The 19,672-nt window shown below is 44.8% G+C and overlaps 5 protein-coding genes across 9 annotated transcripts in view; 2 read left to right on the top strand and 3 right to left on the bottom strand.

The window, feature by feature from the left end:
* LOC108657581 (uncharacterized) overlaps positions 1-7,791 on the top strand; it is a 53,329-nt gene extending 45,538 nt beyond the window's left edge. For both annotated transcript variants that reach the window (XM_089264959.1, XM_089264960.1), the window contains exons 4-7: positions 3,844-3,935; positions 4,001-4,126; positions 4,923-5,258; positions 5,410-7,791. In XM_089264959.1, the coding sequence (XP_089121085.1) occupies positions 3,844-3,935; positions 4,001-4,126; positions 4,923-5,258; positions 5,410-7,123 (2,268 nt within the window). In that variant the 3' untranslated portion in view covers positions 7,124-7,791. The remainder of the gene's footprint in view (positions 1-3,843; positions 3,936-4,000; positions 4,127-4,922; positions 5,259-5,409) is intronic.
* Positions 7,792-12,750: 4,959 nt separating this feature from the next.
* Positions 12,751-18,190, top strand: LOC108657480 (uncharacterized). Of its 4 annotated transcripts, none has more exons than XM_089263894.1 (2): positions 12,751-13,219; positions 17,040-18,190. In XM_089263894.1, exons 1-2 carry the CDS (start codon positions 12,971-12,973, stop codon positions 17,886-17,888), a joined length of 1,098 nt encoding a protein of 365 aa, XP_089120020.1. In that variant the 5' UTR covers positions 12,751-12,970; the 3' UTR covers positions 17,889-18,190. The 4 variants fall into 4 exon arrangements, with proteins under 4 accessions (XP_089120020.1, XP_089120021.1, XP_030244859.1 ...); XM_089263895.1 differs by having other exon boundaries at positions 12,752-13,210; XM_030388999.2 differs by lacking the exon at positions 12,751-13,219 and adding an exon at positions 16,688-16,930.
* Positions 13,212-13,677, bottom strand: LOC108657484 (uncharacterized). Its single transcript, XM_018110108.3, has 2 exons — positions 13,518-13,677; positions 13,212-13,449 (listed from the first exon to the last, which is right to left on the bottom strand). The coding sequence occupies exons 1-2, from the start codon at positions 13,593-13,595 to the stop codon at positions 13,222-13,224; spliced, it is 306 nt and encodes a 101-aa protein (XP_017965597.1). The 5' UTR covers positions 13,596-13,677; the 3' UTR covers positions 13,212-13,221.
* Positions 15,056-15,444, bottom strand: LOC108657483 (uncharacterized). The gene has a single exon (XM_018110107.3). The coding sequence runs from the start codon at positions 15,410-15,412 to the stop codon at positions 15,101-15,103; it is 312 nt and encodes a 103-aa protein (XP_017965596.1). The 5' UTR covers positions 15,413-15,444; the 3' UTR covers positions 15,056-15,100.
* Positions 15,695-16,512, bottom strand: LOC108657482 (uncharacterized). The gene has a single exon (XM_018110105.3). It carries the CDS (start codon positions 16,474-16,476, stop codon positions 15,772-15,774), a length of 705 nt encoding a protein of 234 aa, XP_017965594.2. The 5' UTR covers positions 16,477-16,512; the 3' UTR covers positions 15,695-15,771.
* Positions 18,191-19,672: the final 1,482 nt, after the last annotated feature.

Here is a 19,672-nt window from a genome sequence, read left to right as displayed (position 1 = left end):
GCAATTTGTTGTTTCTGCGCCACACCCAGAACATTTGCCGCCTTGCCGTCTGCCGGCTGCCGGCTGCCACTTGGCATTTGCCACTTGCCCCCATCTTCAGGCTGTTTCCAGCCCACTTGCCTCACTTATTTACGGTCTCAAACCAATTGCTGTCTGTCTTTCAGTCTTTCTGCTTTTCTGCCTTTCTGCCTTTCTGGCTTCTGCCTTGTGCCTTGCGGCGCGAATCTGCGGAATGTCGCCTACACTATCCTTGGGCCTAGTCGCTTGCCTCCTGCTTTCTGCCTTCTGCCTTCTGCCTTCCGCCTCCTGCCACCTGCCATTTGCCGCACGCTTGTTGCTTGTTCTTGGCATGACGGAAATAAATTGTTATTAATGCGTTTGGCTCATACGACGCCTTCGGCTTTGGTCTTTCATTCAGTCCAGTGCCACATTCAATGAATTATTTGAAACGCGCGCTAAATTCTAAATGGCTTTGTGCGCGCGGCTCCGACTCCGCCAATTTAATGCGGCTGCCACTTGTTGAAGAGAACGGAACGTGTCCATAAACTGTTTACGGCTGCCGTCAAATTGATTTGTACCAGGCAAACGAAGCAAATCAATTGCACTGCGCCGGCTAAGGTAATCATAATGCGACTCAATTGACGGGGAAGCACACAGATGCCATCGCCTCCTGGCCCAGGCCCCAGTCCCCAATACCCAATCCCCAGCCCCATTGTCGTTTCCTTCCTGCCCAGTGAAGAGTGTCAGAAATCTTAAAAGGAAAATCAGCAACAGTCTCAGACGCTGCACACGCTGCGAGCTCGGCTATAGCTCAAGTAACGTTAAAAAAATATATAGGAATATAAAAAACCAAAATGAGGACGAAAAAATAATGCGGAGATGTGCTCATAAAAACGCCACGAAATTTTCCAGGGTGGAATAATAGAGAAAAATCCGAGCTGCGCCGACAATACACTAATTTAAGTGCTAATAAAACTGTATCTTATTATCATTAGCATTATTAGAATTATATTGATTTAATTTTACTACTAGTACTTGAAATATTCTTGCTTCTAATACTATCTCAAAATCATTGTTATTAGCATTAGTTATACGCATGATTGCTGTTATTAGTATTGTTATTATTGTAATCATTATTGCTTGTTCTTATTATTCCGTCTTCAGTACCGTAACTATAATTTCTAGAAAACACAACAATTTTTATATCATTATTATTAATGCTAATATTATTATTTTTATATTATTATTATTATTATTATTATTATTTTTTATTATTATTATTATTATTATTATTATTATTATTATTATTATTATTATTATTATTATTATTATTATTATTATTATTATTATTATTATTATTATTATTATTATAATTTTGATTATTATTATTACTAATTAATGTTGTAATTCTCATTATTGCTAAATATTTTTATATTATTAATATTATATCATTATTATTATTATTTGTATTATTATTTGTATTTTTTGTAATTTTTGTTTAAGTTATTTTTTTATGATTATTATTATTATTTCCCATTATAGTTGTTTTTCTCATTAGTTCTATAAGTAATAAGTATCATCATTATTATCAGCATTTCTATTAGTATTATCGTTAGTTTAATTTAGTCTCAATTTAAGTTTTCCTTTGTGGCGACAAACTTGACCACATGGCCTGCATATTGAGTTCAGAGAGTATCGAAGGGAAGATGACCGACCGCAGAACTCGAGACTCGTTAAATTGTACAACAGTTTCCGTGGAATGTGCCACGCCCCTCTTTTGGCAGCGTGGTTGGCCGCAGCCGTAATAAAATTGCAGATTGTCTCGTTTAACGCTTTGCATTCGGGCCCAGCCTGATGCCTGGCCCGGCCCGGCCCGGCCCCCAAGCTGCTGCTAAGAGGCTCATCATCGTCGTCATCTTTGGTATCGTTGTCGCTGTCGTTGTTGGCCCTGCTGTTGTTGTCCTTTATTTGCATTTTACTGTGCGTTGGCCGAGGAATTTCAAAACAGATTTCTTGGCCAGATTGTGCGGCGCTAACAGTTCATTACCCAAATGACTGCTGTGGGCGACACGGCGGCCAGGCGGGGGCTAAGTTCATGATTTAGGGGTAAGAGCCGGGTCGGGCCAGTGTTGAGAATGTTTTATGTTTTTTTTTTTTCCTTTTCGTTGTCACATTTTCGGGCCGAGTCGAGTCGAAAAGTTTCGGCCATCTTTCTTATGCATATTGCTGGCATAGCTGACGCCGCTCTGTAATTTTCTCTTGAAAACTTTGACACAACTTTTTTAGCCAGCCACGCCCACATCGCGAACTCTGCCGGATTGAGTTACATGACATATGTATACGTGTGTTTGTGGCTGTGTGTGTGTGTATATATACGTATTTATTCTAGTTTGGGGCAACTCTTGGGCTGTTGAGGGAGCTGCAAAAACTTTTTAATAGTTGCTCATGCAAAATCATTTACGAGTGCCTTTCAGTGGCATTCTGTATGTGTGTATGTGTGTGTGTGTGTGTGTGCCCAGTGTGTGCTTGGCATATGTAAAAAAAAATAAAAATAGGATATAAAAAGTTGATCAAAGTGCCCAAATTGCTAAGCACAAAAATTGTACAGCAAATGTTAACAAGGATCTGTCGAAGAGTCCTTGAAGAACCATTTCCGAAATGAAGCATGGCTCCTCATTTCTCTCGAAATAATTACGCAAAGCAGCAAGACAGCTCGAATGGGCCACAGCTAAAACTTATTCAAGCACTTTAAACTTGAGTGGACTGGAGTCCTTGTTAGGGATTGCAGAGGCTGTTGCTCAGCGTTTCATATCCAGTGTGGTTCGGTTTTGGTTAGCTTGCACAACTTTTGATAAAATTCATGTCATCAATTCTCGGCTTAATTTATGGGAGCACAACTACAACAAATACACTTTACGCTTGCTCGGACCCTTTTGGATAATAACTTAATATCCATAAATTCATTTCCTCTTTTTCTTTTTTGTTTTGTTGTTTGTTGTACTTTATTTGTGTGCGCTGGCGAGCCCCTGCAGCTGCCAACGGAAAATACTTGCATGCGTATGTGTAATTACAATTACGCGAAATGCCTCGACAAAGCCGCCGTGGTGGCATGCCACGAGCCGGTGGCACGGCGCGACGCCGATCGGCGTGCTGCGCGCCCCAATGTGTGGTGGGTGTTAACAATACAATTACGAGTGGGCCGGGCCAACTGAACCGGCAGAAGGGGACACGCATAGATAGCATGCCGTGGCATCTGTCACGGTCACGGCCAGGGGGGGCGGGCGAGGCACGCGTCGCGGTGAGGGGGTGTGTGTGTGTGGCCTGTTGTATCAGTACCAATACCTGTCTGCCGCCCTGGCACAGGCATGTGCCCGAGCCACGGCCAGGGACACAATGAATTCAACTTTCGTGTGTGCTCAACTTTAGCGGAAATTCCATTCAATTATCCATTTTTTGCCGCTTTGTTTTTTGTCTGTGTGCACCCGGAATCGATAGCGGGTGACTATCCAACAAACGAGTTCTCTCTCTCTCTCTCTCTCTCTCTCCCAACCTCTGTTGGGCCGAGCGACCTCCCAGTCGTTCGTCATGGAACTATGTGTTTATCCCATTCAGCGAGCTGAAGCGTGCTTGAATGGTGATTAGGCACTTGAGCACGGGGTATCTTTGAGTCGAGCATTTGTTGGCTTTGCTCTGGTATTTTATATCGATAATGCTTTCGTCAATTTCACAGAGCCCAAATGCCACACAGTGACCTTTTAAAACAATTTGGTTTTTATATCGAACGAGATGTGGGTCGTGAATTCGGGTATTGTGTTTGACTTTATTCTTATCCTCTGCTTGCAGGCGTACATACCCGAGCTGTCGGGCATTGGACTGTGCGTGGTCAACTTGATGGATGACATGCAGGAATATACGCGGGGATTGTTTCTAATTATGTATGTGCAGAGACCCCAAAGACTTAGACGCCTAAATATGTACTACTCGAGCATTCGCATTGCAGGTACTGTGGGCCGGCCGTCCTCTTGTCCTATCTCTATATACGCACCTCCCAGGAGCTGCGTCCGCCGGATGGGCCCTTCGCTGTCATGATGTACGAGCATCGTGTCGATCTACGCATGCGACAGAGGTAAGTGCAGTTCGTTGAGCATGCCTACGTAAAACTTTCCAACACTAAACGGCCCAGTGTTGCATAGCTGTTGAAAAGGTCCTTAATCTAGACTATTTTGCTATAAGTCATTAATCAATTGGGCTGTAAAGCACTGACAGACGAACCAAAGCAGAGAGAGAGAGAGATAATGAGAGAGAGAGAGAGAGATAGACTTTGTTAGGTGAAGAGAGTTAAATTACACAATATACTATATTTTCGTCAAGGACATGCGGGCGCCAGCAGAGAGCCATATCAAATAACAACAGCATTAATAATAATAAAATAATTATTATTTGTAGCTCAGTTGATTATGATTGGATTTATTGGCATCGAATGGTATATTTAGAATGTTTATCAAATTTTCCAAAAGGGACAAATAATACCTGCGGCCTCGACCTGAGCCGCACGCCATTAAATTGAAATATTAAGCGCCTGCTGGGCCCGGGTGGAGTCCAAAAAAAAAAAAATGAAATTAAATGTGGGTTCATTATTCATTTGGTCGTTTGGGCTTCGATTTGGGTTACAGTTGCTAATTGCACTGATTAATTTTTCGAACGGATTGAGCTGGAGCCGTACTTCAGGCGCTGTGGTAGAGGGTGGGCCTGGTTGGCGTGGCCATGGTTACCAGATTGGGCCAGCGGGCATCTGCATTGCTAATGAGCTCAATTTCAATCCGATGCCAGTTTAATGACTTTGATTTCCTCAACAACTTGCTCACCTATCGCCCCATCATTATCTTCCGCTTCCGCTTGCGCTTCCTCTTCGTCCTCTTCAGGAACTCGTCCGCTTCGTCGGAGCCACGTGCGCACAGCGGCGGAGGCGTGGCCGGTCTGAGCAATGGCCACGGCAGCAGCAGCCGCTCCTACGATCTCTACAGCGCCGAAATGGACGTCTGCCGGGAGAAGCGCAAGCAGCGCAACTTTGGCAGCATGGCCGCCACCCAGGTGGTCTGCCTGTGCCCCCTGATGATACTGCGCTTCGCGCGGCTCTCGCTCGAGGAGACCTACGAGAATCAGAAGCACTTCGACTTCACCTACCTGATGTTTGTCTGGGTCGCCTTCTTGCCCACGGTCATATTCCCCTGCATCTACGCCTCGCAGATATTGCCCAGGTGAGTACGGCTGCTCCATTGCACTGCTCCTCGTGTATGAGTAGTGGCATTTCCCTTAAATCACCTCTCGCTCCTGCTAAGCCAGCTCGGCTTCACTGAGTATTTATTCATTGACAAGCTCACTTGCTCTGCTTCGACTCTCTTCCGGCAGAGATGAACAGGAGCGCCTCCGCGGCTATTTTCGTCTGTCGGCCAAGCGGGCGTCCAAGTCGCAGCGCCGCAGCAATGCGGGCTCCCAGGAGGACTCGATTGAGAAGGACGAGCACAGCAACACGACGAGCATTGTGGCCAAGGGCCAGAGCCAGGCGGCGACAGATGCGCAGAAGCATCCGAGCAAGGGGCACGCCGTGTCTGGGCGCCACGAGCGCAGCCAGGGGCATGGCGTGGGCGCGACGGATCGGTACAGCGGTGCACCCTACAGACAGGGTCAGTCTGGCATCAAGGAGCGGGACCGGGAGCGCGACAAGGAGCGTGAACGGGAGCGGGACAAGGACCGGGATAGGGATCGGGATCGGGACAGAGATCGCGAACGGGAGCGGGATCGACAGCGCGGCGTATTGGGTGGTCGCGGCGCTGGAGACGCGGGCATGGTGAACAATCTTAGCAAGAACATGCGCGGCAAGAAGCACGACGTCAAGATCAACATCATCTCCGACGGGCATGCGTCCACGGGATCGGCGCGCAAGCAGCCGGCGAGCACCAGCAGCAACAACAGCAGCCGCACATTGAAGGCCGCCTCCTCCGCCAGCGGCGCGGCGCGGCAGAAGCTGGGCGTGGAGTACATGTCGGTGTCGAACAACTCAGTGTCCAATCTGACCGCCTCCACGTACTGCAACGGCAACAACAGCGCTCTGATGGACGACAGCAGCACGAGCAACTACGGCGACGGCGAGGAGAGCTCCGTGGTGAGCAGCATGATGCATCCGCCGCAGCGCTGGCCGAACGTCGGCGGCGGGCTGCGGAACAAGGATGTGTCGTTCAGCGAGTGCAGCAGCACCTTCTCGTCGAGCACGCTGGAGCGCGACCTGGAGATCATCGATCTGCTGGAGCGGGAGCGCAGCATGGACATACAGGAAATGATGCAGCGCGAGCAGCAGGACGACAAGATCCGTCTGTCCGGCGGCGGCGTCGGCCGCCAGCTGCCGGACATTGAGAAGCTGTACGCGCAGCGCTCGCCGAAGCCCAAGCGAGACTCCAGCTATGGCTACGACAAGACCGGGCTGGCTCTGGTGATGCCCGGCAGTGATCCGCTCAGCATGTCAATCTCGAGCAGCAGCCAGCCCACGGAGTACAGCCTGTGCTCCAATCTGCCGGAGCAGCAGCAGCATCTCCATCAGGCGCAGCAGCGCCTGGGCCACCTACAGCAGCAGCAGCAGCAGCCGCCGCCGGCGCCGCCACCGCCGCCGCTGGATGAGGAGGAGGTGCCGCAGGACTTTTACGACAGCTACACACCCGGTGGCAACAACAATTTGCCGCGCTCAGCCATTGTGCAAGGCCCGCAGCCCGCTCCGCCCCCGCCCGCCTATCAGTATCAATATACGCGCCGACTGAGCCGCAAAAGCTTGGGCGCCGGCTCCCATCATGGACCCGGCGGCGGCACCTCGCGCAGCTCCAAGCGCGACAGCTTCAATTCGCTGAACGGCACGGATCTGATTGCGGGCGCCTTCTGCGAGCTGGACCCCACCCAGCCGCTGAACAAGATGGCCGGCCTGGAGGGACGCATGCGGCGGAGCAGCCCGAGGAACACCAGCTTCAGTTCCAGCTCCGCGCGCAGCTCAATGAAGTCGCGCGACTACGGGCACGGTTCGACGCACTCAGCCCACCCGGAACTCGACTTCAGGGAGAACATATTCGCCGAACTGTAAGCTGGGGCCAGGCTGAGCCCCTCCAGGCGGGAGATATCTTTTTTTTAAATATATATGTATGTACATATATACAGACATATGTATGTATATAAGACGTAAGTATTCGCATCTTAGCGAACTAGCAGAACTTTTCGACCCAGGCCATTTTTTTCTACTTGTTAGCTTAGGGGTAAAAGGGGAGCGCGAGGCTTAGCTAAGGAATCAGAGGCCAGCGCTCTGACACAGGAGACGACTCTCCGCGTCGAGGGCGGCTGCAGGTACTGTGGGAGCGTTTTTTAAGCAGTTTTAGGACAAATTTTTAGCACGATGGGGAAATAAAAAAATTTTATTCGTCAAAATGGCAAATATTTGCGTATTCTCAATGTACAATAAAAACAAGTAAACAAAATGAATAAGAACGAACGAAATGCTTATATACACGTAATGCTAATCAAAAAATATTATTAATTTTTAAAGCACAAAGCAGAAATGCGATGCGATGAGATGAGATGAGAAAAAAACGAGAGTGGAAATGATAATGAAAAAATCATGTATTTTTTAACGATCCATGAAAAGTTTGCTCAGCAAAGTTGTTAAACCGAGAGGAAATTGCGATTGACATATTTTTAAAGAACTTATTCCAATACGAATATATCAGAAAAAAAAAATAATACAAGAAATAACTAAAATATATATTACATGAAAAAAATATGAAAAGTTACATAAAGTATTTATATTCCTCTACAGCGTGGTAAAAAGATTTAAAGAATTAAATAAAATGTTAGCAGAATTCATGTTACATGCATATAGTATATTTATAGACGTTGTTATAAGCCGCAAATATTTTTCAAACTCAGCTAAAAAGCGAAAAAGAAGAAGAAGAAGAAGATGAAATATTTAAAGCATTGTTAAAGAGCATGCGAAATGTGCCAAGCAATAGCATTACAAATTTCCCTCTAAAAACCAAGCTGGAAAACTAATACAAATATATATTCTATTTGTGTACCTAGTCTCTATGGCATATTCATAACGTAAGTGCGTGCACATACAACTGTGAGGCAGTGTATGGGTGTGTTGTTTGTTAACTTAACCAGACTTACGAACTATTTCAGTGTCAACAGAAACTCAAGTTGAAAAGCAAACAAAACCGAAAAAAAAAACAAAAGAAAAAAAAAAAACAATGCAATTAAATAAATATACTCCATATACAAAATAAATATTTATGGTGAAATATGGTAAAACTTTTTTTTTTTTTAATATCAATCTAGCGATAAAACAAGAGAATTTTAAATAATCAGAAAATAAAAACGGTTTACTGTAAAAATGTTAAAAACTACAGAGATCCAATATATATACATATGTATACATATATATATATATATATATATATATATATATATATGAGGATTAAATAAACACAAACAGACACACATACACATATATATACATATATATGTATTTATTATATAAGCAACAACAAAACTGCATTCGAACAATTTTGCAATTCTTGTGAGCCCCGAGAGTTGCAATTCCTTATTTGTACTATACACCCTCTCTATATACAATATATACAATATATACATATGTATGTATATGGATCTACTATATTAGCTCTAAAAATCGACTGGTATACGCGTCTCCTTGCAAATTCAACTCGATTCACAGCTGAATTATTATGCTATAACCAATACAATGAAGAAGAAGAAATTAATATTACTTGAACTAAGCAGCGAATAATACAGGCACTAAATAACATGAATCCAACCAGAGTCCAATAACGCCCCATAAAATTTAAGACCCTCATTCTAAATAAGTATCTATATGTATGAATATCTACATATGCATATGTATGTATATGGATATATATATATATATCTATATGTATGTGTCACATACATACATATATATATATATAAATATATATATGTCTGCTTATATTGAATACTGTTTATTTCTTCGTTGTTGTTGTTTGGTTTTTTGTATTGGTGTATGAAACAAGAGAGAAACTAATAAAAAATTTTATGTGAGTTAAACCCACAAAAAAAAAACTGCTGCATTGGTGCGTTTTTATTTGTATTTCAACTGTGCACAGTGGAGCAAGGTAGGTGTCACATGTTTGTCAAAAAAAAGAGAGATTCGCAGGAAATGGATTTATTTTATAATTGAAACCCTTTTAAAATATATACTTTTGGCATAAAATCTTTTTACTAATTTTGTATTAAATATTTCGAGTTACAACTGAATTATTTTAAATTTTTTAAATTATTTTAAGCAACATAAATTTTTTACTATTAACTTCATTGAGCTTAAACAAAATTTAATATTGTATACAACATTTTGTGCCTAATTAATTCATACTATTTTTCCAATAATATTAAAAAATATATGTATACATTTTTTTAAAATTAAAAAAAAAAACAATTTACATATATTTTCTTTTAAAATAAACCTTTTTAAATAAAAATAAACATTTTTATTTCGTTTCATAATTTTATATAATTTAAGCAGTATTTAATATTGTTGATTTTGATCTTATACAAAAAGAATTCATAGTAAATAGTTTATTTTTAAATATATATTTAACACATACTGAAATTTGTTCAATTTAACATTTTTTAAAACAATATTTAATATTGTTATTATACTCGTTATTATTTCAATATATTTTTTCAACATTTTTCAAATTACACATATTGCTTTAACTGCATTAACATTTTTATTAAACGAAATTTTAGTTTTCATTTAATAGTTTCCCTTATCTTATGCAATAATATTATTTTGACCCATCAAAACCACTTTGAAATTGCTTTTCAACCGACTGCACCCACTGTAGCTAGCACGCCATAAAAAGGCTGATGCCTGCTGTTTGTCTTTCGGCACCAGCCTAGGTAAATTGCGTATAGTATGCGAATGCGGATGCCATTGGGGCGCCAGAGCCAGCAGCTAGCCAGGAGCCACAGCAGCAGCAGCAGCAGCAGCGGAGCTGGAGCTGGAGTTGGACCTGAGTCTGAATCTGGAACAGATGGCACGTGGCCTCAATTTAATCTGTGCAAATGCAAAAGCGAAAAGGCAGCCAAAAATAATTCGCAACGCAAGGATTGGGTGCAAAAGTGCGTGTGTGTGTGTGTGTGTGTGTATGTGTGCATTGAGGTCAGTGTGCGAGTTCAAAAGTTCAACGTTTGGGGTTTAATAGCCTCAAATCGGATGCTGGCCGCCTGGCATACTGTTATATGTAATTTTTGACCACTCTGTCTCTCTCTCTGCCTCTCTCCTTTTCTCTCTCACACACACACACACACATTGTCTCGCGCCGTGCTCCAGTTACATTAGGTCAGTTGGCAGCGTCGCAGTGGAAAGGCTCGACTCTTGCCTTTACAATGACCCAGTAAAATGATTAAGTACCGTTATTTAGCAGCTACCGCGTTTCGGCCAAACTCATCTGCAACTTCCGGATCAGGCGACACGTCCGAAGAGTTTTCGACTTTGTTTTTTATTTTTATTTTATTATGTTTATTTGTAGCTCTTTTCTTTATTTTATAATAATTACTTCCAGTTTTTCTTCATTTTATCGTTAAATTGGGAGCATTTTATGTGGTATTCTTGCAGCAATAAAAAAAAGGGATATAAACATAAAAAAAGTTGACCTTTTTCCAGTCGAAATCGCAGTCTTTGGGCTCCTTTTAACTGTTTATTTTTTACATGCTGCCCTGGCGCTGAAACATTGTCCGATTGCAGCCGCCTGCCACCCCCCGCCAGCTGGCGTTCTGTGGGGGCGACAAGTCAATCGCTCACTTGGCCATTTACATGAGACTCGACGCTCCTCTGACCAACACGCTCTGCGAGCATTGCTCTTATCCAGCTAGCCCTTCAGCAGCTAAATTTATAAATATTGCAATGCGTTCCGCGGGCCAATGTGTGTGTGGAGAGTGTTCTGATGTCTTCTTCATTGTCGGCTCATTGGCTTAATTGCGAGCGCGTGACATGGCCATGGCCCGGCCCGACGCGCTGCCTATTTACATACGAGCTGCCGGCTCTTCTGTGCAGCGCGGGGTGGAGTGACGTGAATGTCGGGGCGAATGGCATACATACATAATGGACAACTTTCAATCATGTGAAATGCGCTTTCGATTGCGATTGCGATTGCGTCTTGTCTTGGCAGCACAAAATGAAACGCACGCGAGACCAAAGCGTAATGCGATCACGTATACGCCATGAGTGTCTGCGTGTGTGTGTGTGCGTGTGTGTGTGTGTGGAGGGCAGCCACTGTTTGACCAGTTGACACAGATGCGAGTGGTGGTGTGAGTGCAAGCACTCGTAATAGTTTTCTTTCATAATCGCTTTGGCCAACACAACAAGACAATTTGAAAAGTTGGCAACGAGACGAGCGAGCCAATTGGCAATGCAATTGCCAATGCAATTATGGTGAGCGTCATATCTGTTTAGCCTTAACCTCGCTCTCTTATCACTGCCGCACACACACGCACACACACATGAGCTGTCCACTTTTATTATTGATATCGAAATGCCGTTGCCAGCTACAGAGAACTGACTCTGGGGCACTCACGTCTTGCGCATGCCACGCACGTTCCCATAAACAGCATTTTATGCCGGTCTTTATATTTAGTTGGCCCTGTGGTCGCATCACACTTGTTGTTGCTGATGTTGCTGTTGTTGCTGTTACTGTTGATATTTTTCGCTCACTTTTGGCCCTCTTTATGCTGTTTTGTTTCTGATTTTGGCTGGCGAGTGTTATGTAAGCGGCACGACTATATTCAATTTGTATTGAATACCATATCCATAGGGCCTATCTATCCATTGTTGTTGTTACTATTGTTGTTCGTTTTTTTTTCACTTTGATTCACATTGAAATTCCAAGCACAACTCCTTGCTTAAAGAAAGTGAAATATTCATACAAAATTAAATACATATTTTAATACTTAATTTTTCAATTAGAAAACACTCGCATTGCGTCTGAATGTTCAGCAGAACAGCATAGGTAATACCCATATTTGAGCTCGACTTGCTGAATGCTTGAGTACATTCATTTCCATATGAACTGAATCTTTAAGGCATTTCCATGGAATTTCTCTGCAGCTTCCATGGAGAGAACCTAGAGACTTTCCTTCTAGCAGGTTCTCGATTGAAGATTTGTTTAGCTTTAAAACTGCAGCTCAATAATAATTGCAGCCTGTTTACTTAGCCTCTTCAAATCGAAGTCTCGCCCTACCTAATCTCACACCTCTTCTGCTTCCTCTTCCTCAGTTACTCCTATATACATATCTCAGTTATATAACTTTTGCTTCGATTGCGACAATCGGGGTCCCTGCTCATTAGCCAACAAAGCAGGCGTCTGTCATGCAAATCGATTGGGGCTGGGGGGCGTGGCCGGGGCCTGGTCAGCTCACGCACATTGGGTCGTAATGCTGCTGGAATTGCGGCACTTGCCGCAGACACCGCCAATAGCTAAAATTTTCCATTTGCCATCAGCTGCCGCCATCGTCGTCGTCGTCGTCGTCGTCGTCGTCGTCGTCGCTGTCTTTGCTGCATGCCAAGTAAATGGCCAAAGCACAGCAGAGCAGAGCAGAGCAGGGCAGAGCAGAGCCCAAGGCCCTGGGCCAAAAAGCAAGTATAAAACGCTCGAGCGGCGGGTGGGCCACGCACAGTCGCATTTTGGCCAAACTGCAGCCGGTCTGTTGTTTGCTTTGTCGTCGATAACGGGACTCTATTTATTTTTTTTATTGTGCTTTTTTGTTATCAATTGAGGCAGCCATCAGTGCCATCAGTGCCAGCAGAGTCGGCAGAGTGTCATCATCAGCTCAATTACGATTAGCATTTGGCCGAAGGCAACATAAATCAGAAAAGCGTAACATGCTCGGCTTCTCGCACTCCGGCGGTCTGTTGACCCTCTGCCTGGCCCTGTTCAGTGGCCTGCAGTCCGTGTGCCATGCGCAATTATCCTTTCACACCGATGCCAACACGAATTCCTTCACACTGAAGACGCCGAGTCTGCAGCAGAGCTTCACGCGCTACTACGGATCGGCCAAGCAGCAGGAGCAGCCGCAAGCAGCCTTACAACAACAGCAACAACAGCAACAACAACAACAGCTGGTGAGTTTAGTCTAGGCATTTATTGGGTTAAGCTCAGGTCGACGCATTAAGGTCAGCTCCACTTGCCGACGACGACGACGTCCAATGGGTGGGCGCAATGCATCGCCAAAGCCGAAAGATGTTGCCCCGCCCATCCTCTGGCCGAGCACCTCGACGCTGTGCTCGTTCCGTGCCGCGGCGCCGCTCTCCACCAGCTGCTGCATCTGGGCGACGGCCAGCAGCATGCTGCTCTCCAGGTCCTGTAACCAAAGAGAAATGTATGTGTGTGGGTGTGTGTGGGTGGGTGGGTGCATGCAGCTCAGCTTACCTGAGGCCTGGCATCTGTGCAACTGCAGCTGAGCAGCAGCAGCAGCAGCAGAGTTAACGGAACCATATACATTTCCATGGAAATAGCTTAGCTGTCGGTCTGGGACTGGCTGACTTGGCTCTCGCCTTGGCTTATTTAACAGAGGTGTCGCTGGCGTCAACCAACCACCCACCCATCCAGCCATTTCACTAATTGACAGCAGCCAGCGTCGGCAGCGCAAATCTGTTATAATTACCGCCAACAGTTGCTGGCGTGCTGCACACACATCCGGCATCCTAATCTCAGGCAATATCTAACCGAATAACATGACAGTCGATGTAAAAGGGCAACCTTTGTGTGTGTTTGTGTGTGTGTGTGTGATGTTGGCATTCACTAATTAGCGACACATCTAGTTGGAAGCCCGGAAGCTGTCTGATCAGCTGAATTACAATTCACAGATTACGCGAAATTACAGTTAGACAACTCGAGTTTATTTACATTTAATGTGTCACATCACATTCATCTTACTCCAGTTACCATCTGTCAATCCATGCACATTTATGGGCCCGACCTAACTGCGCCCTGACACATTCTCTGATAAGGATTTTTGTGCAGCTATTTAGAGAATTCTTGATGAATTCGTGACGCTCTTGATAAGAGATGTTTGAAAATGAATTGCTTATTCAAGAGCCGCATATCAAGATTATTTTCTTTTTATTTTCAGGCTGAAATTATTTGAATGTGAGTTGAATATAAATCTGAAACTTGTTCAACCTTTCCCCCATTTTCTTTAAATACATTTTAGTCAATTTAGTTGACATTTAATATTTTTAAGATAACACTGAGAACATATACCTTCGCTTCTCTAAACTTCTTCATATAACTGTAGGGCAAATCCTAAAAATCGTTTGCTTTTATTCCTCTTGTATGTATGATTGTGCTTCAAATGGGAATTACAAGAAGAATCTTATATTTTTCTCCTGCTGCTCATGTACATATATTATTTACTTTTGCCATTCATTTATAATTCGTCTTCCTTAAACTGGAATCGGAAAGAATATCCTAAATATTATTTACTTCCTTCCATTCCCTCTCAAATATTTCTTCATAAAATAGGTATTACAAAAAAAAAAAAAAAAAATAAATAAAAATAAATAAATAAAATTATTGAATTATTTTTTCCCTCTGCTCTTCTCACATGATTCAATTGAAATTTTCTTATGCAAGTCATATAGAATTAATATAATAAGCATATCATTTGCTTCTATTCTTCTTAAATCTGAAATAATATTTCCCTCTGCTCTTCTCACACGGCTTTAATATCATTTTTCAAATATAATTAATATAATAAAAATATATTAATTCACTCAAGTATAGTCAATAAGAATTTCATTTGCCTCTACTCTTCATTACATGGTAAACCTTAAATATAACTTCCCTGTATATCATACGATTCTCCCTTAAATACGTTCCTTCTCTCTCTCTCTCTCTCTCTCTCTCTCTCTCTCTCCCTTCCTCTTGCCCACCCGTCAAGATTCAATAATTTGTTATAGATTGCATTTTATTCTTCAAGCCTTTGAGATTTACATGCAGAGAGTCGACGCTCAGGTGTTCACTGGGAGCGGCTCGACATTGTCGTCGATGCCATCGGCGAAGGCAACGCGCAGCTCCTCGAAGTAGTTTTTGAAGGAGTCGGCTATGGACTGCCAAGCATCGCGAATGCTCTCGCCAAACTCCTGAGCCGCTGCCGTCAGGCGATGCTCGAGGCGCGGCTCGTCCGGTTGTTCGAGCATCGGTCGCACACTGTCGTACTCATCGGAATAGTCCAGCTCCAGGTCCGTCTGTCCGCTCGCCAGCAGCCCCAGCGCGCCGAGTGCCAAGACCAAGCCGAATGCCAAGCGCCAAGTGGAAATCATTTCGTCAACTGTCGTGCAGCCAACGCCGCTTGGCGGCTTTTGTTTGAGCCGGCTGCGAGCTGGCCGGAAATGTTCGCCGGCCTAACAACTTGTTGCTATTGCGAGAGATTTATCTAATCTATCTAATGTCAGAAATCGCATCTGCTTACAGGGCTTGTTCCGCCTTTGGCTAAGCTGAATAATAATTGTTTTTTTTTTTCTTTCGATAACTTTTTATTAGCATTTTCTCTCTCTTTCTATTTTTGCTACGATCTGCGCAATAATTATATTGTTATATATTTATTTTTTATCAACTTTTTCTCTTTATTAATATATTAATTTACAAAAAAAAAAAAAAAAAAAATCCATTTGATTGACATTTACATTGATTGCACGCCTTCGGCTGCTTGAGCGGCGGCTCCTTTGATTCGCTGGCGCATCTGCTGCACTGCATCGGCCACGTTGTCCACGATTGAGAGCCAAAAGTACTTGACCCGCTCACCCAGACCGGGGCCCTGCTGCTGGTCCTGCTGCGGCGCCTGGCGACGTCGTCGCTCGGCTGGCTCAAGCAGCTTCTTCTTCTTGCTGCTCGACTTGTTGATGCGCGTCCGGGATGCATTGTTGGCGGCGCGTTTGCGTGCGAGTCTCCTGCGTGCCTCCACCTCGTCGGGCGACTCCGTCGTGGCGCCCATCATCATGCAGGGCGAGCGTTTGTGGCGATGCAGCGCCAGATGCCGGCTGAGCATGCTCTGGGCGCTGTGACGCCTGCGCCGACGGCGGCGCTTCTCATCCGACTCGGAGCTGTCGGAATCGTCCACGTTGCCGCGCATCGCGTCGCCATAGCCCACGTCCGTCTTGGAGTGCACGGCCATCAGGCCGTTGTCAAAGTTCAGCTGCTGCGAGGCCTTGGCGCCCTCCTGCAGGCTGTTCATGATCTGGCTGCCCACGCCGAGCGCGCCCACCGCCAGCTTCTCGAACGGATTCTGCGGATGAGCCCGCCCCCAGCAGTGGCCCAGCAGCAGCAGCACCACCACCACCACCACCAGCTGCAGCTGCATCAGCGTCAACTGCAATCTCAAAGACATTTCGCTCTCGACTGTGCGAGCCGCTCGATGCCAACGCCCGTTATATGGCCCATTGGGGCTTGCGTGCAGCGAATCTGGCCGAATCTCTCAGAATCTGAGCCAGATGCTCGATTCGTGGCCCTGGCCCGGCCGCTTTGTTCGTTCGCCGTGTTGTTTTTGCTGGCATCAAAGCTGGCCGTGCTAAATGTTTCCGGACTGTCAACGCTCAGCTGAGAGCTCTCGGCTTTGTGTAGTGCCAGTCTCGCTCGCTCGTTTGATCAGATTAGATTTCGAACTTCTGAATTTGTAACTCTCTAGAATTTTAAACTTTTTGAACCAAAACTGCAAAATTTCCATTAGTTATTAAATTGTGATTGCGATTGCGATTGCGTGTGTGTGTGCGTGTGGTTATCGATTGCATACAACTACGTCGAAGATGAGAGCTGTCAAGACACGCCGAAGTCCTGCTAAACTGGTAAAAAACAAAAGCCACGGAGACGGCAGGCATACTGTATATAATAATAATGCATCCCTCGCCAAGTCTGAATACACGAAATATGTTTTCTTTCTGCTCTCGTCCACAGCATAATCCGGCTCATTTCGCCGGATTCTCAGCGGGAGTACAGTACCCAGCTGCATATCAACAGCAGACCATTGGCAAAGCAAAGCCAGCCTCAGTTGCCCTCAGCCAGCTACAGCAGCAGCAGGAGCAGCAGCAGCAGCAGCAGTACCTGGCACAGCAGCAGCAACTGCTACAACTGCAACAGCAGCAGCAGGCGCCCCTCAACCTCCCCAGCTATGCAGATCAGATGCAGGCCGCATTCCTCGACTACCAGCGTCAGCGCATGGAGTTCGAGCAGCAGCAGCAGCAGCTGCTGCAGAAGCTCTACACCTACTATCCCGACGTCTCTGGCCAGCAGCAGCACCAGCTGCAGCACGAGCTGCCCCACAGCCAGCAGCAGCAGCAGCAGCAGCAGCAGCAGGCGAACACAATCAACAACGACGGCAGTCGGTTCTTCTCGCGCCAGGCCTTTGGCTCCAACAACGGATTGCAGCCTCAGCCGCAGCCGCAGCCGCAGCAGCGCCAGCAGACGCAGCAGCAGCCGGCACAGCTGCCACAGCTGTCACAGCTGCCGCAGTTGGCACAGCTGCCACAGCAGGCCCAGCCAGCGGCACCGGCCGGCGGACTGGCCAACTTCTACTCGACCCAGCAGCACATGGGCTTCATGCAGCAGCAGCAGCAGAACGTGCTCCGCGATCAGCAGCAGAACGTTGCCCAGCAATTCGCCACCGGCCAGCTCGCGCCCAGCACCAGCACCAACTACGGCATGGCAGTGCCCGACTCCCCCGAGCTGGCTGCTGCAGCGTACCAGCCCGCATCGGCCGTATCCCATGTGAGATTCAGCAGCGGCAATCTCAACTACAACTTCTAGGCCCCGAATTGCTCGAATGCCAGGCGCTGTTGCAGTCCGGATCACAGCCTGTGACCGCGAAGTGGACCAGAGTACACAATCCCCCCCTCACTGCCCCTCCGTCATCCGCCAGCAGCTGTCAAACCATTCACACACTTTCCTGTCCCAAGCAATTTTTTTTTTTGCCCCAATCATTAGTCCTAATTTATTTTTATCGTAATAGTCATATTATTATAAACTCTTTTGTTACAATGTGAAAATTTTGCAGCAGCGCAGCTATGAGTCATAAATTGTCAATAAATAAACTTTGCATAATCCCCAAATGAGTCTCGTTTCCCCAGACTAACGGCTTGCAGTCATGTGTGACTATGTATGTGGCATTAGGGCCGAAAATCTTTAGATCCTCCCACAATTGGGGAATATAAAGTAACTATTTCAATTTAGTTAGACTTCCTATGAAAAGCAATATGATATCTGTATATAGTATGGTGTTAGTAGTTGTACTAATGGGAGTCTTTTCTAGAGTTTTTGCTTAAATCACTTAAGACGAGATCATTTTCGTCTGAAGACAATTCTTGGTAAAGACTTTTCGGAACGTGGAACTTACAATTATTCCCAATTTATTTACATTTATTTATTAGAGATTATAATGAATATCGAATTAAGACTAACTTGAAACAATATTTGTAAAAGGAACAGAACTGACCAAGAGCTCAGCGGCAAGTGGGGCCTTCGCCTTGCTATTTATAAATAAAACGGACTTTACTTGAAGACATAAGAAATATTACTAGTAGGCCTCGCTCTAATTACTCTCACAGCTTTCTAATAACTTTTAGCCGCTCTCAAAATCCAGCGAAAAAAGTCATACTCTCTCCTTCTCGCTTTGGGCACGAGACTTTGGTTCTTTTCGTGTTTCTTCTTCTGTTGAGGGCCTTGAGCTATGCTCTTTCAACGAGCATCGTGTGGGCAGAGGGATACGATTGACGTCCGCTCAATGAGGCTGAGTAAGAAAGCAAATGACGCAGACTCAGTCAAAACGGACCTCATATTCACATACATACATATGCACTCGCTTAATTCAAGTACGCTAATGACCTGCTTAGAGAAGAAGTTTAACTCCAATTGACTCAATCGAACCATCAGGGAATAGGCTGAGACAAAATGCTTTCTAGTCGATCGCGAGCGACCTCGTTAAAGAGCCGAAGCCAACGATTGCTCTCTGGCTCTCTTTTCAGAGTGTAAGTAAGAGACACTCATTTGCAGACATAGAGCATATAAGGGAGATGAGTTCTTTGTATACATATGAATATTTACTTGTAGGAAGTGTGCCCATATAAAGTTTAAGTGAGACCAGATCAGCATGGATCGCAGGAGCTCACCCAGCTGAGCGCAACATACAGTAAGTAACATTTAAATTCGTTTTTTTTTACGGTTTATGCATAATCAATGTTAGTGTGTTAAATATATTGATATATACCTCATACATACACTTAATTATTAATTTGATTTTTATTAATTTAATTAATATTAGATGTTTTATAGACGGTCAAGGTTCAAGTTCCAAATTTAAAAAATAAACGAATATAATTGTTACTTACTGTCTGTGCATACTACAGTAGAATTCGGCTATAACGAGTCAGGATTCCTCTGTACATCATTCCAGCTCACTCATCTGACCCCTTAAGCCGCTCTGAGTGGCTCTTCCCAGCGCTAAGGTAAGATCACTGCCCCAGGTCCCTTGTGAATCAGACAAACCTCAATCAAAGTTAATCAAATAAATTAAGTATAAATACATAAGCAAACGC

The sequence above is a fragment of the Drosophila navojoa genome, chromosome X (genome assembly GCF_054131105.1).
Source record: "Drosophila navojoa isolate 15081-1374.11 chromosome X, UAZ_NAV_1.0, whole genome shotgun sequence".
In the NCBI taxonomy this organism is placed as follows: Eukaryota; Metazoa; Arthropoda; class Insecta; order Diptera; family Drosophilidae; genus Drosophila; species Drosophila navojoa.
The sequence above is the reverse complement of the archived record's forward strand: the minus strand, read 5'-3'. Positions and strand labels throughout refer to the sequence as shown.